The 15756-nt window shown below is 40.7% G+C and overlaps 1 protein-coding gene across 1 annotated transcript; it reads left to right on the top strand.

The window, feature by feature from the left end:
- Nucleotides 1-845: 845 nt before the first annotated feature.
- On the top strand, nt 846-15612 carry tmprss3a (transmembrane serine protease 3a; the record flags this gene model as incomplete). The annotated part of the gene is made up of 14 exons (XM_083889740.1): nt 846-870; nt 996-1039; nt 2526-2760; nt 4205-4318; nt 5864-5980; nt 7397-7520; nt 8463-8582; nt 9079-9125; nt 10677-10842; nt 11630-11799; nt 12972-13067; nt 13219-13361; nt 13597-13749; nt 15571-15612. The coding sequence occupies 14 exons, from the start codon at nt 846-848 to the stop codon at nt 15610-15612; spliced, it is 1596 nt and encodes a 531-aa protein (XP_083745866.1).
- Between the last annotated feature and the right edge of the window lie 144 nt (nt 15613-15756).

Below are 15756 nucleotides of genomic sequence, written 5' to 3' on the forward strand. Positions count from 1 at the left end.
CCGCCAAAGGAAAAAAAACAGAAAGAAATCCCATTTGTAATAATTTTAATGACCAGATTGCAGTTCTACAGTTTAGCGTTAAGTAATATAAGCGTTAATATAATGTAATTTAAGCATTAATATAATAACACTTTATAATTTACTGGGTAATTACCCAGTATTTAGGCCATTGTTCTTACCTTCTAATTACAGGTTAATACCAAGTAACACATTTCTGTTACCATATATTTACTGGGTAAATAGCTAGTAATTGGGGGCTGTAGCTACCTGCTAATAACCAGCTTATAACACAATAATACACTAAAATTCACCATATAGAAACCAGGTAAATACCCAGTATTTTTGTTTACACTTATTGGTCTGTATCCAGTAATGTCCAATAAACATTTAACAAGCTTAGTAGCTCCTGGATTAAAACTATCAACTGTAATTCATTGCGGGGCCGCCAGAAATGTTTCTGCGGGCCGCCATTGGCCCCCGGGCCGCACTTTGAGAACCAATGATATAAAGTATCCAGGCATCGATACCCCCAACCCCCTCCACCTTCTTACTCTCACCAAATGGCTGGACTCACAAGTATGCAATTCGACCCAGAGAGTGGGAGGTGTACAGTTACCTGATCCCCATTCAGAGTGGCAGCACTCAGCCGCTCAGGTGTCTCTTTGTACCATAGTGTAGCCAACCTCAAAAAGTAATATTAAAACTTGCAGCTTTGTACTCAGTATTTCAGAGAAAGAGGGAAGATAGATAGAAAGATAGGTAGAGAAGAGAAGAGAAGAGAGCAAGAAAAGGAATAGAGGCCTGTGGTGTTAAATGAAGCTCAGTGGAGTGTGGAGAATGGAATAATGACGAAAAGCTCTGTGGAGAGTGGTACGTTTGGTTTCATCTTTTTTGTTGATGACGAGGATGATGATACCCTTTTCCTCAGTCTCTTTTTCTTCCATTTATCTTATTGTTCACTCATCACTCTGTCTCTCTCCTGTTTTGTTTTGCAGATCCTGTTTCCAACACTGCTGCCGACACAGCAAACCACCTATCAGTAAGTCAAACTTAAAGAGTTCTGTAAATATAAATTTGGCATTTTTTTGTTTGACAATTAGATATTTTTAGAGTTTTGAGTTGTACTTTTCATTTGAATAGCTTATTAGGTAGAGAATTGGGGCCATATACTGCAGGTTATGCTTCACAAATGATAAAATACTTAATTGTTTGTCACATCAGCATCATATGAGCATCAGTATCAGGGCTTGAAATGTTTTTGGTGGAAACTAGTGACTCTCTTCCTAAGAAAAGAATTCAAAGTCTTGGACTAAATGATCTCTTAAATAAGTGGCTGCTAGTGGTCAATTGCACAGTTGCTTCTGGTCACATCTGATCGCTGTTCAAGAGGTTTTATTGTTTCTCAAGAAACGTATAGATTGATAGTTAAGATTCAGAAGGAGCGGAAACTCCAATTCTAATTCAGTCCATGTTGCAGTGAACTGCAACATGGACTGAATTAGCCATACAACACTAAAATTGTGAAGGAAAAAAAAAAGTTGCACGATATTGAACTTCATATTACGACATTATTCTCAAATGCATGTTAGGCTCTAATACTCTGTTGTATAGTTATTTACATGTGATAGACAGATAATTCTGAGTTTAAAGTGTTCTTAAATTAAGGAATCTGGTTGTTATTGATGTCGATTCGGCTTGTTTTACGTCACTACATGTTTTTTCCACTTTTTATTTTATTTTGTTTTGCTTTTTATTTGAGAGACTTAAAGGGACAATGTGTAGTATTTATGGGTTTATATGAACCCAAAATCCACTTTTTTATACATATTATGTGCTCCTGCATTGTCTAGTCGCTGTATAATAGTTTTTGTTTCATTTTCGTAGTGTTTCAAAAAGTCATGTAAAATAACATGGTCGCGGGCCGCGGTTGCATAGCCACTGTTAGCAGAGAGACGCCATGTTTCTACCGGAGCCTGTAAGGACAAACGCGAGAGAACAAATCAAGCGTCTCTTTACTTGTAGCAGGAAGTCCCGCCTCCTCTCTCTCCGCTTCGTCTGCTACGGCCGCGGTAGCTCCGCCCTCTCCCTCGCCTCACGAACCTCATCTGCTGACACGGAGAAAGACGACGAGGACGACATTTGACCGGCTGCGGACACCGTAGCGCTCGGGGAAGGGAGGGGGTGAGCAGAGGAACAGTTCTTTGTTGAAAAAATTTCAGCCTCTCCTCTAGATGTCACTATAAACTACTTACTTCACCTTTAACCTAAAAAACACACACATTCTGCAGCAGCAGAGCCTCTTCTCAACAAAGACCATTACGAGTGCTGATTTAAAAACTGGAGAAGCTGCGGCGTCTTTATTAAAATATCATATTCAAACAAGTCTGTGAGGTCACCTGCGTATCCTTGGTTATCCATTGTGCACCGAAACAGCTGTGGAGAGACAATAATGTCTCAAACACACCTCAGCAGATGTCAGCTGAAGTGTTTTACTCAGTCATTCTCCTTGATGTTGCCCTGTTCAGGAACATAAGACAGAGGGAGCAGAGCAGCCCGACCCTTTGAGAATAGAGGTGGTGTCAGTGACGGAGGAAGACCTCCCCACTGTTGAGACCCCCGACACAGTGAATGTCAGCCCGCTGGGCAGTTTCACTGCTGACAGCCAGTCGGACAACAACTCGGCCAGACCTGAAGATCCTCAACCTGTAGCTGCACCGAGTCCCACCATGCCAGTCACGAAGGTGCAACCGTTTATGCGAGGTGAGAGCTGGGCTGTGTGTTTGTGTGTGTGCGTGTGTGTGTTAGAGAGAGAGAGATAATTTCATAAAATAATTTTACCACTTTCAATCTTATTCATTCAAGTATACTTAAAATACTTTTATCTAGGCCAGGGGTTCTCAAAGTTTTGATACCTGAGGGCCAATTTAGGAACCCAACATTGGACTGAGGGCCGACAGAGGGAAAAAAACCCAGAAAGAAATCCCATTTGTAATAATTTTAATGACCAGATTGCAGTTCTACAGTTTAGCGTTAAGCAAAATAAGTGTTAATATAATGTAATTTAAGCATTAATGTAATTTAAGCATTAATATAATAACGCTTTATAATTTACTGGGTAATTACCCAGTATTTTGGCCATTGTTCTTACCTTCTAATTACAGGTTAATACCAAGTAACACGTTTCTGTTACCATATATTTACTGGGTAAATAGCTAGTAATTGGGGGCTGTAGCTACCTGCTTATTACCAGCTTATAACACAATAATACACTAAAATTCACCATATAGAAACCAGGTAAATACCCAGTATTTTTGTTTACACTTATTGGTCTGTATCCAGTAATGTCCAATAAACATTTAACAAGCTTAGTAGCTCATGGATTAAAACTATCAACTGTAATTCACTGCGGGGCCGCCAGAAATGTTTCTGCGGGCCGCCATTGGCCCCCGGGCCGCACTTTGAGAACCAATGATTTAAAGAGAGGGAAATGTTTTGGTGAAGTATTTGTTTCAGATGAACAGTGTTTGACTTTTTGTACATGATTGGAAAGTTTCTTTAAAATTAGTTTTTACAGAGTTTTGTATCTACTGATCTACTGATGCCCTAATAGAGTACCCCTATATTAACATTGCTCATCGTATAACACACACACATACATACACACACACACACACACACACACACACACACCCTCCTCAGTCATAAATCTTTTTTTATTTTATTTTTTATCACAATTCATTAGGTATAGCACTTGTTCACCCCCCCTAGTGGCAGGTATGTGAACTTAGTGGTGGTAGTTCTATACTACTGAAGTGCATGTGGAATTGTTACTCAGTTTTACAGCTGATTTCATTATCTGAATAACTGTTTTATAATTATTGTTAAGTTTTTACATGGGCAATGTGTAATTATACTATAATATTATAAAAACAGAATAGTGCACCGCCCCTTGAAGACGATTTTTTTTTCCAGTGGTCACTCGTGGATATATCACTGTACAAAAGTCTTTGGGCCCCAACAGCTCTGTTGTTTCTATGTCTGTCAAATCAAATTCTGTGGTCACTGACCTGTCAGTTTGTATGTAATGCACAAGCACGTCTTGAATAAACCAGCAGATATTTGTTGACACGAAGTAGTAGAACAAACACAGGTTTTTAGCGACATTAACCAGCTCCCAAATGTAGTAGTATTTTTGTTTCATCAGACGAGGACATGCAGAAAAGCTGGAAGGAGAGACTAAGGACTCACCGCTTTGAGCTGCTGATTGCTTCCTGCACCATCTTGGTGGTCACTCTCACTCTCAGCATTGGACTTGGAGGTAAGGAGCCCACTGGAATGCAAAGTGACCCTGCTCCATCAATATCTGATGAAATCCTCTACCTGTTATACCTCCACCCCAGAAATTAGGCTTTTCCTTAAGGCCAAACCTGACCCAGATAAGGTCAGTGTTTATGCCAGAAATGGTCTTGAAGGGGTAACAAATACAAGCACATGCACAACAAAAGTAATCAAGAGTCATTTCTTGCTTCCTTCTCCGTCTTAAAGCGGAACTAGACCGGAAGTTCCTATTAACGCTGTTTTTTTGGTGTGTATCTGCGTCATTACCTTGTTTATGAAGCCCTGACGGTTCGAAACAAACAGTTCAGCCACTGCTGAGAACGTTGTGTTTTATTGTAATCTCGGGGCTCAACGAGATCACTGAAAATCCCGTAATAGTTACGTAAGCAGCGGTTCTCCTGAACAACCGATCGTCCTGCTCCGGGCACTAGTCCGGGCACATCCGGTTGCGTACATTGAACCGCAGAAGAAGAATAACGTCCGTTGTGGAGGTGTTTCACGAGCGACAGTGTCTTCTGACTCTGGGTCTGACTCTGGTTTAAAGTCATCAAAGGGACTGCGGCGGGGAGTCGTGAAGAAGCTATTTTTAAACACTGTTCAAACAATGTTTTGATAACGAGGAGCAGTGCATCCGCCGTTCCAGAGGGGGGCGCTGCGCTTCTGAGAGCGGGTGTGCTGAATAGTACTGGCCAATCACAAGACTCTGTCTTCTGGGGGTGAAAGTTCACTCTGAAATCTCGCAGCAGAAAAACACCGTCAGAAAAGAGGATTTCTATCGGTTCGTTTACAGCAACTAGGAGGTTTTTGACCATAAAAACAAGTTAATATATGTAAGTAGACCTCCATAACTAACATTTATGTGCAACAGGACCACTCTATGTCACCTTTAAAGTGATAGTACGGAATTTTGGACATAAGACCTATTTTCCAACTCAGCCGGTGTGATGGAGACGTCTGGAGACGTTTTCAAGAAATTTCACTCACTTCTTCTAGTTGCCGAGTTCGCTGATGCTATGGCTAGCGCAAGTCAATGATACAAGTTAGCATGGCATTAAAAACACTCATACCGACTCCAAATCGATTGTAACGGCAGACTATCGATGAACATATCTGTGTTGATAGAATGTTTGAAATAAAACCAACCTTGCAATTTGAAGGATTTATGTCTCAGCAGCAGCAGCAGCGCGTCATACTTCCGGCAGCGGCGTATAGTAGTATCGTGCTGAGAAAGTAGTCCCTCAAAAATTCATGCGATGCGACGTTAGTTTTGTTTCAAACATTATTCTAGTATCATTGACTTGCGCTAGCCATAGCACCAGCGAACTCGGCAACTAGAAGAACCGAATGAAATTTCTTGAAAACGTCTCCAGACGTCTCCATCACACCGGCTGAGTTGAAAAAATGGGTCTTATGTTCAAAATTCCGAACTATCCCTTTAATGTAAGTCAACGTAATATCCCCTGAACTCATGGAAACCAGACTGTGTGAATGTGTGTTTGATGATTTTTCCTCTGTGTATCCACAGTGGGTCTGAGCTGTGTGGGCAGGTTCCGCTGTGGCTCGTCGTCTCGGTGCATCAGCTACTCTGCTCAGTGCGATGGAGAGGTGAACTGTGACAATGGAGAGGACGAGCTCGGCTGTGGTGAGACACGCACACGCACATGCACATGCACACGTCTCATATACTGACTTCGCCGTCTGTGGCCCCCCTGTGTGTCCACTTCATGCTCACTCTCGGTGTAAATATGTTAAGTCAGCCTTTTCAAGCAGTTTTCAGGATTGCTTTTTAACCGATCTACAGTTTCGGCATTGTTCGGCTTGATTCTCGCTGACCAATCAGTGGCCGGCAGTCTGGCGACGTCACGCATAGTATCGCATAGTACGGTGGAAACAAGCCATTGGCCTCTACACCCATTTTGGGGGTTACATAAACATGGATCCATAGAAATTAGGGCTGTAACGATATGCGCATCGAAATCAAAATCGCGTTATGTTTTTTAATCGCGCTAATCTCTTCTTTACTGATGTTAGACGCAGCGACAAAAGCGTCATAAAACCATGGTTAACTTTAACAAACACAGACATGCTGCATACCCACAGAAAGGTCAGAAACTCAGCTAAAACCTCATATAAACCAATCTTATGTTCACGAAACACCGTTAAAACACAGATGGATCAAACCCGCAGGAGCGGAAAAAAACGGTACAGCGCACATGTTTAAAGGGGGACCATATCTATGTTCCCCGGGTCCTATGTTCCCCGGGTCCTATGTTCCCCGGGTCCTATGTTCCCCGGGTCCTATGTTCCCCGGGTCCTATGTTCCCCGGGTTCTATGTTCCCTATGTGACCGGGGAACATAGGACCCTCTCTCTAACCCTAACCCTACCCTTTTTCAAAAAAAGGTTCCCCTGTCACATACAAAGTGGGGAACATAGGACCTTTTTTTTGGAAAACGGGGAACCTAGGACCCGGGGAACATAGGTACGACCCCGTTTAAAGGCGGCACCGAAGCGTCAGCGTGATTATGTAAACAGCGGAGAATCCACAGATTCCAACGGTAACATTTTTATCACTCTACGAACAAGAGTCACGGATCCAGCCCCAAAATAAGAGCAAAACAACAACCGACTTTCAAGAAATACAAGCGGAAATGTTGTCTTACCTTTGCTGGTCATCAAAACAAGTTATTTCCACTGGAACAAAACTACACTTCCCAGCATGCTTTGGGGACAAATCTGGGGATCAAAAATCGTGATACAAATCGAATCGTGAGTTTGTGTATGGTTACAGCCCTAATAGAAATCCACAAAACATGAGAACTAATCCCTCACAAATGCAATTACACAAAAATAAATTGAAAAAGAAATAATAATAAAAAACAACAACAACAACAATAATAATAATAATAATAATAAATTATCCTTTTGCACAAATTGACCTTGATTATAAGTGCTTACACATATTAGGGCACATACAATCAAATATTTACCTTAAAAACATGACGCATGGCAGAAATGGTTACGTAATGGAAACTTTGTGTCTGTCTCGTGTCTGTCAGTGCGTCTGAGTGGGCGGAGCTCTGTGCTTCAGGTCCAGAAAGGAGGGGTTTGGAGGACAATTTGCTCAGAAGACTGGAACAACTGGCTTGGGGTCTGTGCCTGCAAACAGTTGGGCTACTCAAGGTCTGGGCCGCAACTCAAATCTCTTGATTTCTTTTCCTTTCGTTTTATGTCACGAACGTATATCGGCGTGTTTTTGAAGTGATGGCACATGCCCGCACTGTTCAGTTTGTTGCCTTGACCTGAATTCTTAGATCAGGGGTTCTCAAAGTATTGATACCTGAGGGCCAATTTAGGAACCCAACATTGGACTGAGGGCCGACAAAGGAAAAAAAAAACAGAAAAAAATCCTATTTGTAATCATTTTAATGACCAGATTGCAGTTCTACAGTTTAGCGTTAAGTAATATAAGCGTTAATATAATGTAATTTAAACATTAATATAATAACGCTTTATAATTTACTGGGTAATTACCCAGTATTTTGGCCATTGTTCTTACCTTCTAATTACAGGTTAATACCAAGTAACACATTTCTGTTACCATATATTTACTGGGTAAATAGCTAGTAATTGGGGGCTGTAGCTACCTGCTTATTACCAGCTTATAACCCTATAATAATACACTAAAATTCACCATATAGAAACCATATAGTATTTTTGTTTACACTTATTGGTCTGTGTCCAGTAATGTCCAATAAACATTTAACAAGCTTAGTACCTCCTGGATTAAAACTATCAACTGTAATTCACTGCGGGGCCACCAGAAATGTTTCTGCGGGCCGCCATTGGCCCCCGGGCCGCACTTTGAGAACCAATGTGTTAGAGGTTATACTGCCTCAGTATATCGGACACATTGGCAGCATGTTGCAAGTTATACAAACGTAAAATTGGAGCAGCACAATTAAATAAAGTAGTACATTGCAGCCCTTCATATACACATAACAGTTCATTTATACAACAAACTTTTAGCCATAGCTTTTTAAAAGCAAAATACATTCAAATTCATACACTTTTTCAAGAAATACAGCTTTAACGTTGACATTTTTACCTTGTTTGTCTTGCCAGGTATGTGGAGTCATTCTTCATTTCTCTGAACTCCATTGAACAAGAGCTTCAGCACAATCTTGTGTCCATCAACTTGAGCCAGTCACAGATCATCAAGCTCCAGAACACCACAATCTTCAGGTGCAAACACCTCAGTCTCTATGCAAACATCTCTCTATATACATGCTGAAAATGCCACAGCACTCCGAACCACACTGAATTCCTCCGTTTCTGTTACATCCATCCATCTTGCTGTCAAATATGTTCACTGACTGGAAAAAAAAAAAGCACAATTTGAATCCACAACGTCACGTTAAACACCGTTATTCAGCTGATTATCGTTTGTACATGATTTCTGGCCAATTTAAAAACAAACTAATGGACAGAAATACCCAGAGGTGCAGCTTGTGAACAGGGAAGGCAGGCAACTGCTTGGGGCCCGGAGCCGATAGGGGGCCCCCCGACACTGTTTTTACTGAAATGTGCAGTGAGCAGCCGCCTCCCCGTCCCCCTTAAACAACAATGGGCGATTTGCAACGACATCTCAGTCGGAAACCTCCCTTTTTGTCTATGTTGTTATGTTTATTGAGTTTGTGTGTGTGTGCTTTGTCGTCCACCTCCTGCTGCGTGATCACAGTAAGACTCAGTGCAGCTCAGGCAAAGTGACCACTCTGAAGTGTCTGGGTGAGCAAACACGCTTCATCATGATGATTAACCTCTGTTCTGGTTCTGACTCGGGATCAGTTTACTGTGTGTGCTCATGCTCCTATGCTCTTGCGTGGCATGTATTGTATTTTTGTGTGGGGGGGGTTTTCTCTGTGTTTTACTTGACTAGTGGTTTGTAATTTTAAAAAAACACCCTTGTCATCAATCGCAATGTTGATGTGAAATCCCTTTTACATTAGTTCAATACATATATTCATATAACTGATATGAAACGTGTGTGTGCATGAGTATTTTTCTTATATTTGTGTTTGCATGCACTGCTATTTTTATTGGGTATATATATATATATATATATATATAGGGTATATAGAGTTGAACTGATCTTTGAGGTTCTTTATTGCTGATGATTTGGATCAATAATTTAGAACAGTTTGTTTTACACAGAGATCAGATGACTTGTCATCAGTTGTAAAACAGTTGTATAATTTCTTCAGTGGTTCTAAAGCAGCGGTTCTCAAAGTTTTGATACCTGAGGGCCAATTTAGGAACCCAATATTGGACTGAGGGCCGCCAAAGGAAAAAAAACGAAAGAACGTTCTACAGTTTAGTGTTAAGTAATAAAAGCGTTAATATAATGTAATTTAAGCATTAATATAATAACGCTTTATAATTTACTGTGTAATTACCCAGTATTTTGGCCATTGTTCTTACCTTCTAATTACAGGTTAATACCAAGTAACACATTTCTGTTACCATATATTTACTGGGTAAATAGCTAGTAATTGGGGGCTGTAGCTACCTGCTTATTACCACCTTATAACCCAATAATACACTAAAATTCACCATATAGAAACCAGGTAAATACCCAGTATTTTTGTTTACACTTATTGGTCTGTATCCAGTAATGTATATAAAAAATAAACATTTAACAAGCTTAGTAGCTCCTGGATTAAAACTATCAACTATAATTCATTGCGGGCTGCCAGAAATATTTCTGTGGGCCGCCATTGGCCCCCGGGCCGCACTTTGAGAACCAATGCTCGAAAGGATGTTAGTCACTTCACTAATGGATGCCATTAAATAACCCTTGTGTATGACAAACTGGGGCTATGAAGTCTAAAAAATATCGCCATTAGGCTACACTAGCTAGGCTGGACATACTTTAGGGAATTTAGGATATAGTGAATAGTTTTGAAGTGACTTGTAAGTCTTCTGTCTCTGTAAGTCTCTAATACAGAAATTCATTATTAAAGCACTGATGAATCCCTTCAGATGAATCATTTTGGAATAAATTTAAGTTTCAAGTCTTGCAGGAGAGTTTGTAAAAGCTGCTAAACATGTTGACCATAACAGTGAAACACACAATGAGTCATAGCACCTGGGTGTTAGTAGCAGAGGCTTTATTTCAATCAATTATTAAGTTAGCTGAATCTCCAAAACAAGGCTTGTTTACTTGTAGCTGTGGTTAGAGAGAATCATGGGGGACATGGGATGACTGGTGGCTGGTGCATTGAAGACCATTATCACTGTGTGTGTGTGTGTCTGTGTGTGTGCGTGTGTGTGTGTCAGAGTGTGGTTTCAGACCTCAGTACAACACTCGTATTGTTGGAGGAAACATCTCTAAACCAGGTCAGTTCCCCTGGCAGGTTAGTCTCCACTACAGCAGTGAGCACCTATGTGGAGGATCAATCATAACATCCCACTGGATCCTCACTGCAGCACACTGTGTCTACGGGTGAGTCCATATGAATAATCCATATATGATATAGGGGTTCTCAAAGTTTTGATACCCGGGGGACCAATTTAGGAACCCAACATTGGACTGAGGGCCGCCAAAGGAAAAAAAAAACGTAATAACTATGTTGTCCAAAATTTGACAATTTAAAAAATTAATTTGGTCCAAAATTTGCCAAAAACGTCATACTATACTATGTCCTTCAAAATGTTAAAAATTTTTGGGGAAAAGTTTTTGGTCCAAAATTTGACAATTTTTGGGGAAAAAAGTTTTTGGTCCCAAATTTGACAAATTTTTTTCCAAAAAAAGCTTGGTCCAAAATTTGACAAAAATGACATACTACTGTCGTCCAAAATGTGACAATTTTTTGGGAAAAATTTCAACACCAAAATTGGACAAAAACGTCATACTATACTGTGTCACTATGTCATCAAATTTTGGATGACATAGTGACACAGTATAGTATGATGTTTTTGTCCAATTTTGGTGTAAATACAGTTGTACAGTTAACACTTATTGGTCTGTATCCAGTAATGTCCAATAAACATTTTCCAGGCTCCGTTAGTCTGCATGCCGAGGGCAAGACGCTTAACACCGCATTGCCGGCAGCATGTGACTGCTACCTACTAATTTAAGTTTTCTTTTATTGGGCAATATAATATTATTTATCATTTACAATTAATTTAGTCAGGAATAAGGAGGAGATCACACACAACAAACATTGGACTTCAATAGGATTACGTTTCAATGTGCATCTCACATATGTCATTCTGCTGTTTGTTCTCAGGTTTGCTGACCCATCCATGTGGGCCGTCCATGTGGGCCTGACAGTGCAACCAGACAACGGGGCCCAATCGCTGGCTGTGGAGCAGATTATCTACCATGCTCGCTACCGGCCCAAAAAACTGGACTTTGACATTGCACTGATGAAACTGGCAGTGCCACTTGTTTTCAATGGTACTGGTGTTTTCCTGCTGATCCCCCTCTCTCTATACCAGGGGTTCTCAAAGTGTTGATACCTGAGGGCCAATTTAGGAACCCAACATTAGACTGAGGGCCGCCAAAGGGAAAAAAAAAAAAAATGAAAGAAATCCCGTTTGTAATAATTATGGCGTCCAAAATTTGACAAAACGGACATACTATACTACGTTGTCCAAAATGTGACAATTTTTTGGGAAAAAAATGTTTGGTCCAAAATTTGACAAAAACGTCATACTATACTATGTTGTTAAAAATGTCAACATTTTTTGGGGAAAAAGTTTTTGGTCCAAAATTTGACAAAAACGTCATACTATACTATGTCGTTAAAAATTTTAAAATTTTTGGGGAAAAAAGTTTTTGGTCCAAAATTTGACAAAAACGTCATACTATATACTATTTAGTTTAAAAAAATAATAATTTTTGGGGAAAAAAGTTTTTGGTCCAAAATTTGACAAAAACGTTGTACAATACTATGCCGTCCGAAATGTGACAATTTTTATCAAAAAAAAATTTCAGTCCAAAATTTGACAAAAATGACATATGCCGTCCCAAATTTGACAATTTTTTAAGACAAAATTTCAGTCCAAAATTTGACAAAAATGACATGCCGTCCCAAATTTGACAATTTTTTTCAGACAAAAATTCAGTCCAAAATTTGATAAAAACGTCATACTATACTATGTCATCCAAAATTTGAAAAAATCTTTGACAAAAAATTGTTGGTCCAAAATTTGACAAAAACGTCATACTACACTATGTCATCCAAAAAATGAAAAAAAAATTGAAAAAAAAAAAATGTTGGTCCAAAACTTGACAAAAAACTCATACTATACTATGTCGTCCAAAATTATTATTATTTTTTTTTTTTTTTCACTAAGGAAGTGATTTCAATGAAAACAAAGTGAGGACCGGCCAAAATGTCCTCACTCTGTAAAAATGACCTCACTTTGTTGGTTAAAAACCCTCACTGGTCCTCAGTATGCCGCAAGTACAAGAACACACACACACACACACACACACACACACACACACACACACACGCACACACACACACGCGCACACACACACACACACACACACACACAGTTAGGTGCAGTCTCTTATTTAAAAAAAGCAAAAAAACATTCTCTTACTAATATTCTCTGCAGGCTTTGTGGAGCCCATCTGCCTGCCTAACCATGGGGAGGATTTTGTGGAGGGCACACTGTGCTGGATCTCTGGATGGGGAGCAACAGAGGAAGATGGTCAGTCTCAGCCACAACTGCTGTACACTTGAATTGGTTCTAATAATAATATATATAAAAAATAAAAATAATAATAATAGATCAGTCACTTATCTTGTTCTGTTCCTATTCTTTCTGATGCACACACACACATGTTGCTGTGATGTTTCAGGAGAGTCCAGTGTGGTTCTACGCTCGGCCACGGTTCCACTCCTCTCCACCAAGACCTGCAACCAGCCAGAAGTTTACAAAGGCTTTATCTCTTCCTGGATGCTCTGTGCTGGATATCTGGAGGGAGGAGTTGACTCTTGTCAGGTACAGATGTTTTACACAATGTAGGAAAACACCGAGGGACAGATATATATCCATCCACATTCTCTACCAAAATACAAAATCGGCTTAATTGTGATTTGATTGTGAGTGAGTGATTTTTTCAGAATTCAGATACCTATCTCTCCCTTTCCCAGAACTTCTGGACCTCAAAAATAACATGTCACCATTACTGTAAATCATTTATGTATCATTGTGATTTAAAGGCTTGTTTTCTCAGGGGGACAGTGGCGGTCCTCTCGCCTGTCAGGACGCGTCCGTGTGGAAGCTGGTCGGCGCGACCAGCTGGGGGATCGGCTGTGCCATGAGGAACAAGCCAGGCGTTTATACTCGCATCACTCAGTCACTTAGCTGGATCCACCAACAGATGGAGGTCAGTAGATGACGCGATCTTTTTTCCTGATTCCGTGCTTTTTCAGAAGACATCGGCATATTCACACACTTCATGGTATGACTGTGAGTCTGTGAGATGTTTACGGTTATACATAAGTAACAAGGACCGGCTCACAGGTAGTGAAAATGATTGTGCTCATACCCTCTGGCAGAATTTGTGAAATATGACTGATCATGCAGAAATATCCTTTTCTCTTTAAGTGTAGTGTGGTCAGATGAAGTGTTTTTGTTATCACAGAAATCATGGCCTTGTTAAAAAATAATAATAAGCACAGGTTTAAATGTCAGGGTAAGTTTCCTTACCCACAGAGAGTTATCCCCTTGATCTTAATAAACGAAGAAAAGAATATAAAAAGATATTCCAAGATTTGAAAAACAGTAATGGTCTCATAAAGACATGGAAAAAAAGAGTAGGTCTGTTGTTAAAGGGACACTGTGTAGTATTTATGGGTTTATATAACCCCAAATCCACTTTTTTATACATATTATGTGCTCCTGCATTGTCTAGTTGCTGTATAATAGTTTTTGTTTCATTTTCGTAGTGTTTCAAAAAGTCATGTAAAAATAACATGGTCGCGGGCCGCGGTTGCATAGCCACTGTTAGCAGAGAGACGCCATGTTTCTACCGGAGCCTGTAAGGACAAACGCGAGAGAACAAATCAAGCGTCTCTTTACTCGTAGCAGGAAGTCCCGCCTCCTCTCTCTCCGCTTCGTCTGCTACGGCCGCGGTAGCTCCGCCCTCTCCCTCGCCTCACGAACCTCATCTGCTGACACGGAGAAAGACGACGAGGACGACATTTGACCGGCTGAGGATACCGTAGCGCTCAGGGAAGGGAGGGGGTGAGCAGAGGAGCAGTTCTTTGTTGTAAATTTCAGCCTCTCCTCTAGATGGCACTATAAACTACTTACTTCACCTTTTAATCAAAGCAAATATATTGTATTTGTATTGTGCCAAATCACAACATGCAAAGTAAGCAGAAATGTCATGCATTTTGAACGTCAAACCACCCACTCGTCACCCCCAACTCACGCAAGTCTAGTCATGTTTTAGTCATCAAAGCGCCACGTTTATCTCGTCACCGTCTTGTATCGTCATGAAAAAAAGTGGCGTCAACGAAATGATTTCGTCATCGTCATCGTTGACGTAAAAACAACACTGGTGGCGACCCCTTAAAGGTGAAGTAAGTAGTTTATAGTGCCATCTAGAGGAGAGGCTGAAATTTACAACAAAGAACTGCTCCTCTGCTCACCCCCTCCCTTCCCTGAGCGCTACGGTGTCCTCAGCCGGTCAAATGTCGTCCTCGTCGTCTTTCTCCGTGTCAGCAGATGAGGTTCGTGAGGCGAGGGAGAGGGCGGAGCTACCGCGGCCGTAGCAGACGAAGCGGAGAGAGTGGAGGCGGGACTTCCTGCTACAAGTGAAGAGACGCTTGATTTGTTCTCTCGCGTTTGTCCTTACAGGCTCCGGTAGAAACATGGCGTCTCTCTGCTAACAGTGGCTATGCAACTGCGGACCGCGACCATGTTATTTTACATGAATTTTTGAAACACTACGAAAATGAAACAAAAACTATTATACAGCGACTAGACAATACAGGAGCACATAATATGTATAAAAAAGTGGATTTTGGGTCATATAAACCCATAAATACTACACAGTGTCCCTTTAAGGGAGTGATTGAAAGAAAAACCCAACAGTTCACACATTGTGCGGCACAACACTTGGTTGTAAACGGACACATGGTTCATTCCCGTTACATGACTCCATGTCTGTGATTGCGTCTCATTTCCTGTCGTCTTTCAGAGAGAAGAGGATCACGTTTCGTCCACATCGAGCACAAACTGAATCTGCTGCGGTTAGTCCTTACTGGAATCTGTTTTTTTTTACTTTGACAAAGGAAGCCCAAAAAACGGCATCACGGCAAAACAAAAGAGAGTGGAAATCTGTGACTAAGCCAGAGTGAAGAGACAATGTGCACATCAGAGTTAG

The sequence above is a fragment of the Microchirus variegatus genome (genome assembly GCF_963457635.1).
Source record: "Microchirus variegatus genome assembly, chromosome: 5".
In the NCBI taxonomy this organism is placed as follows: Eukaryota; Metazoa; Chordata; class Actinopteri; order Pleuronectiformes; family Soleidae; genus Microchirus; species Microchirus variegatus.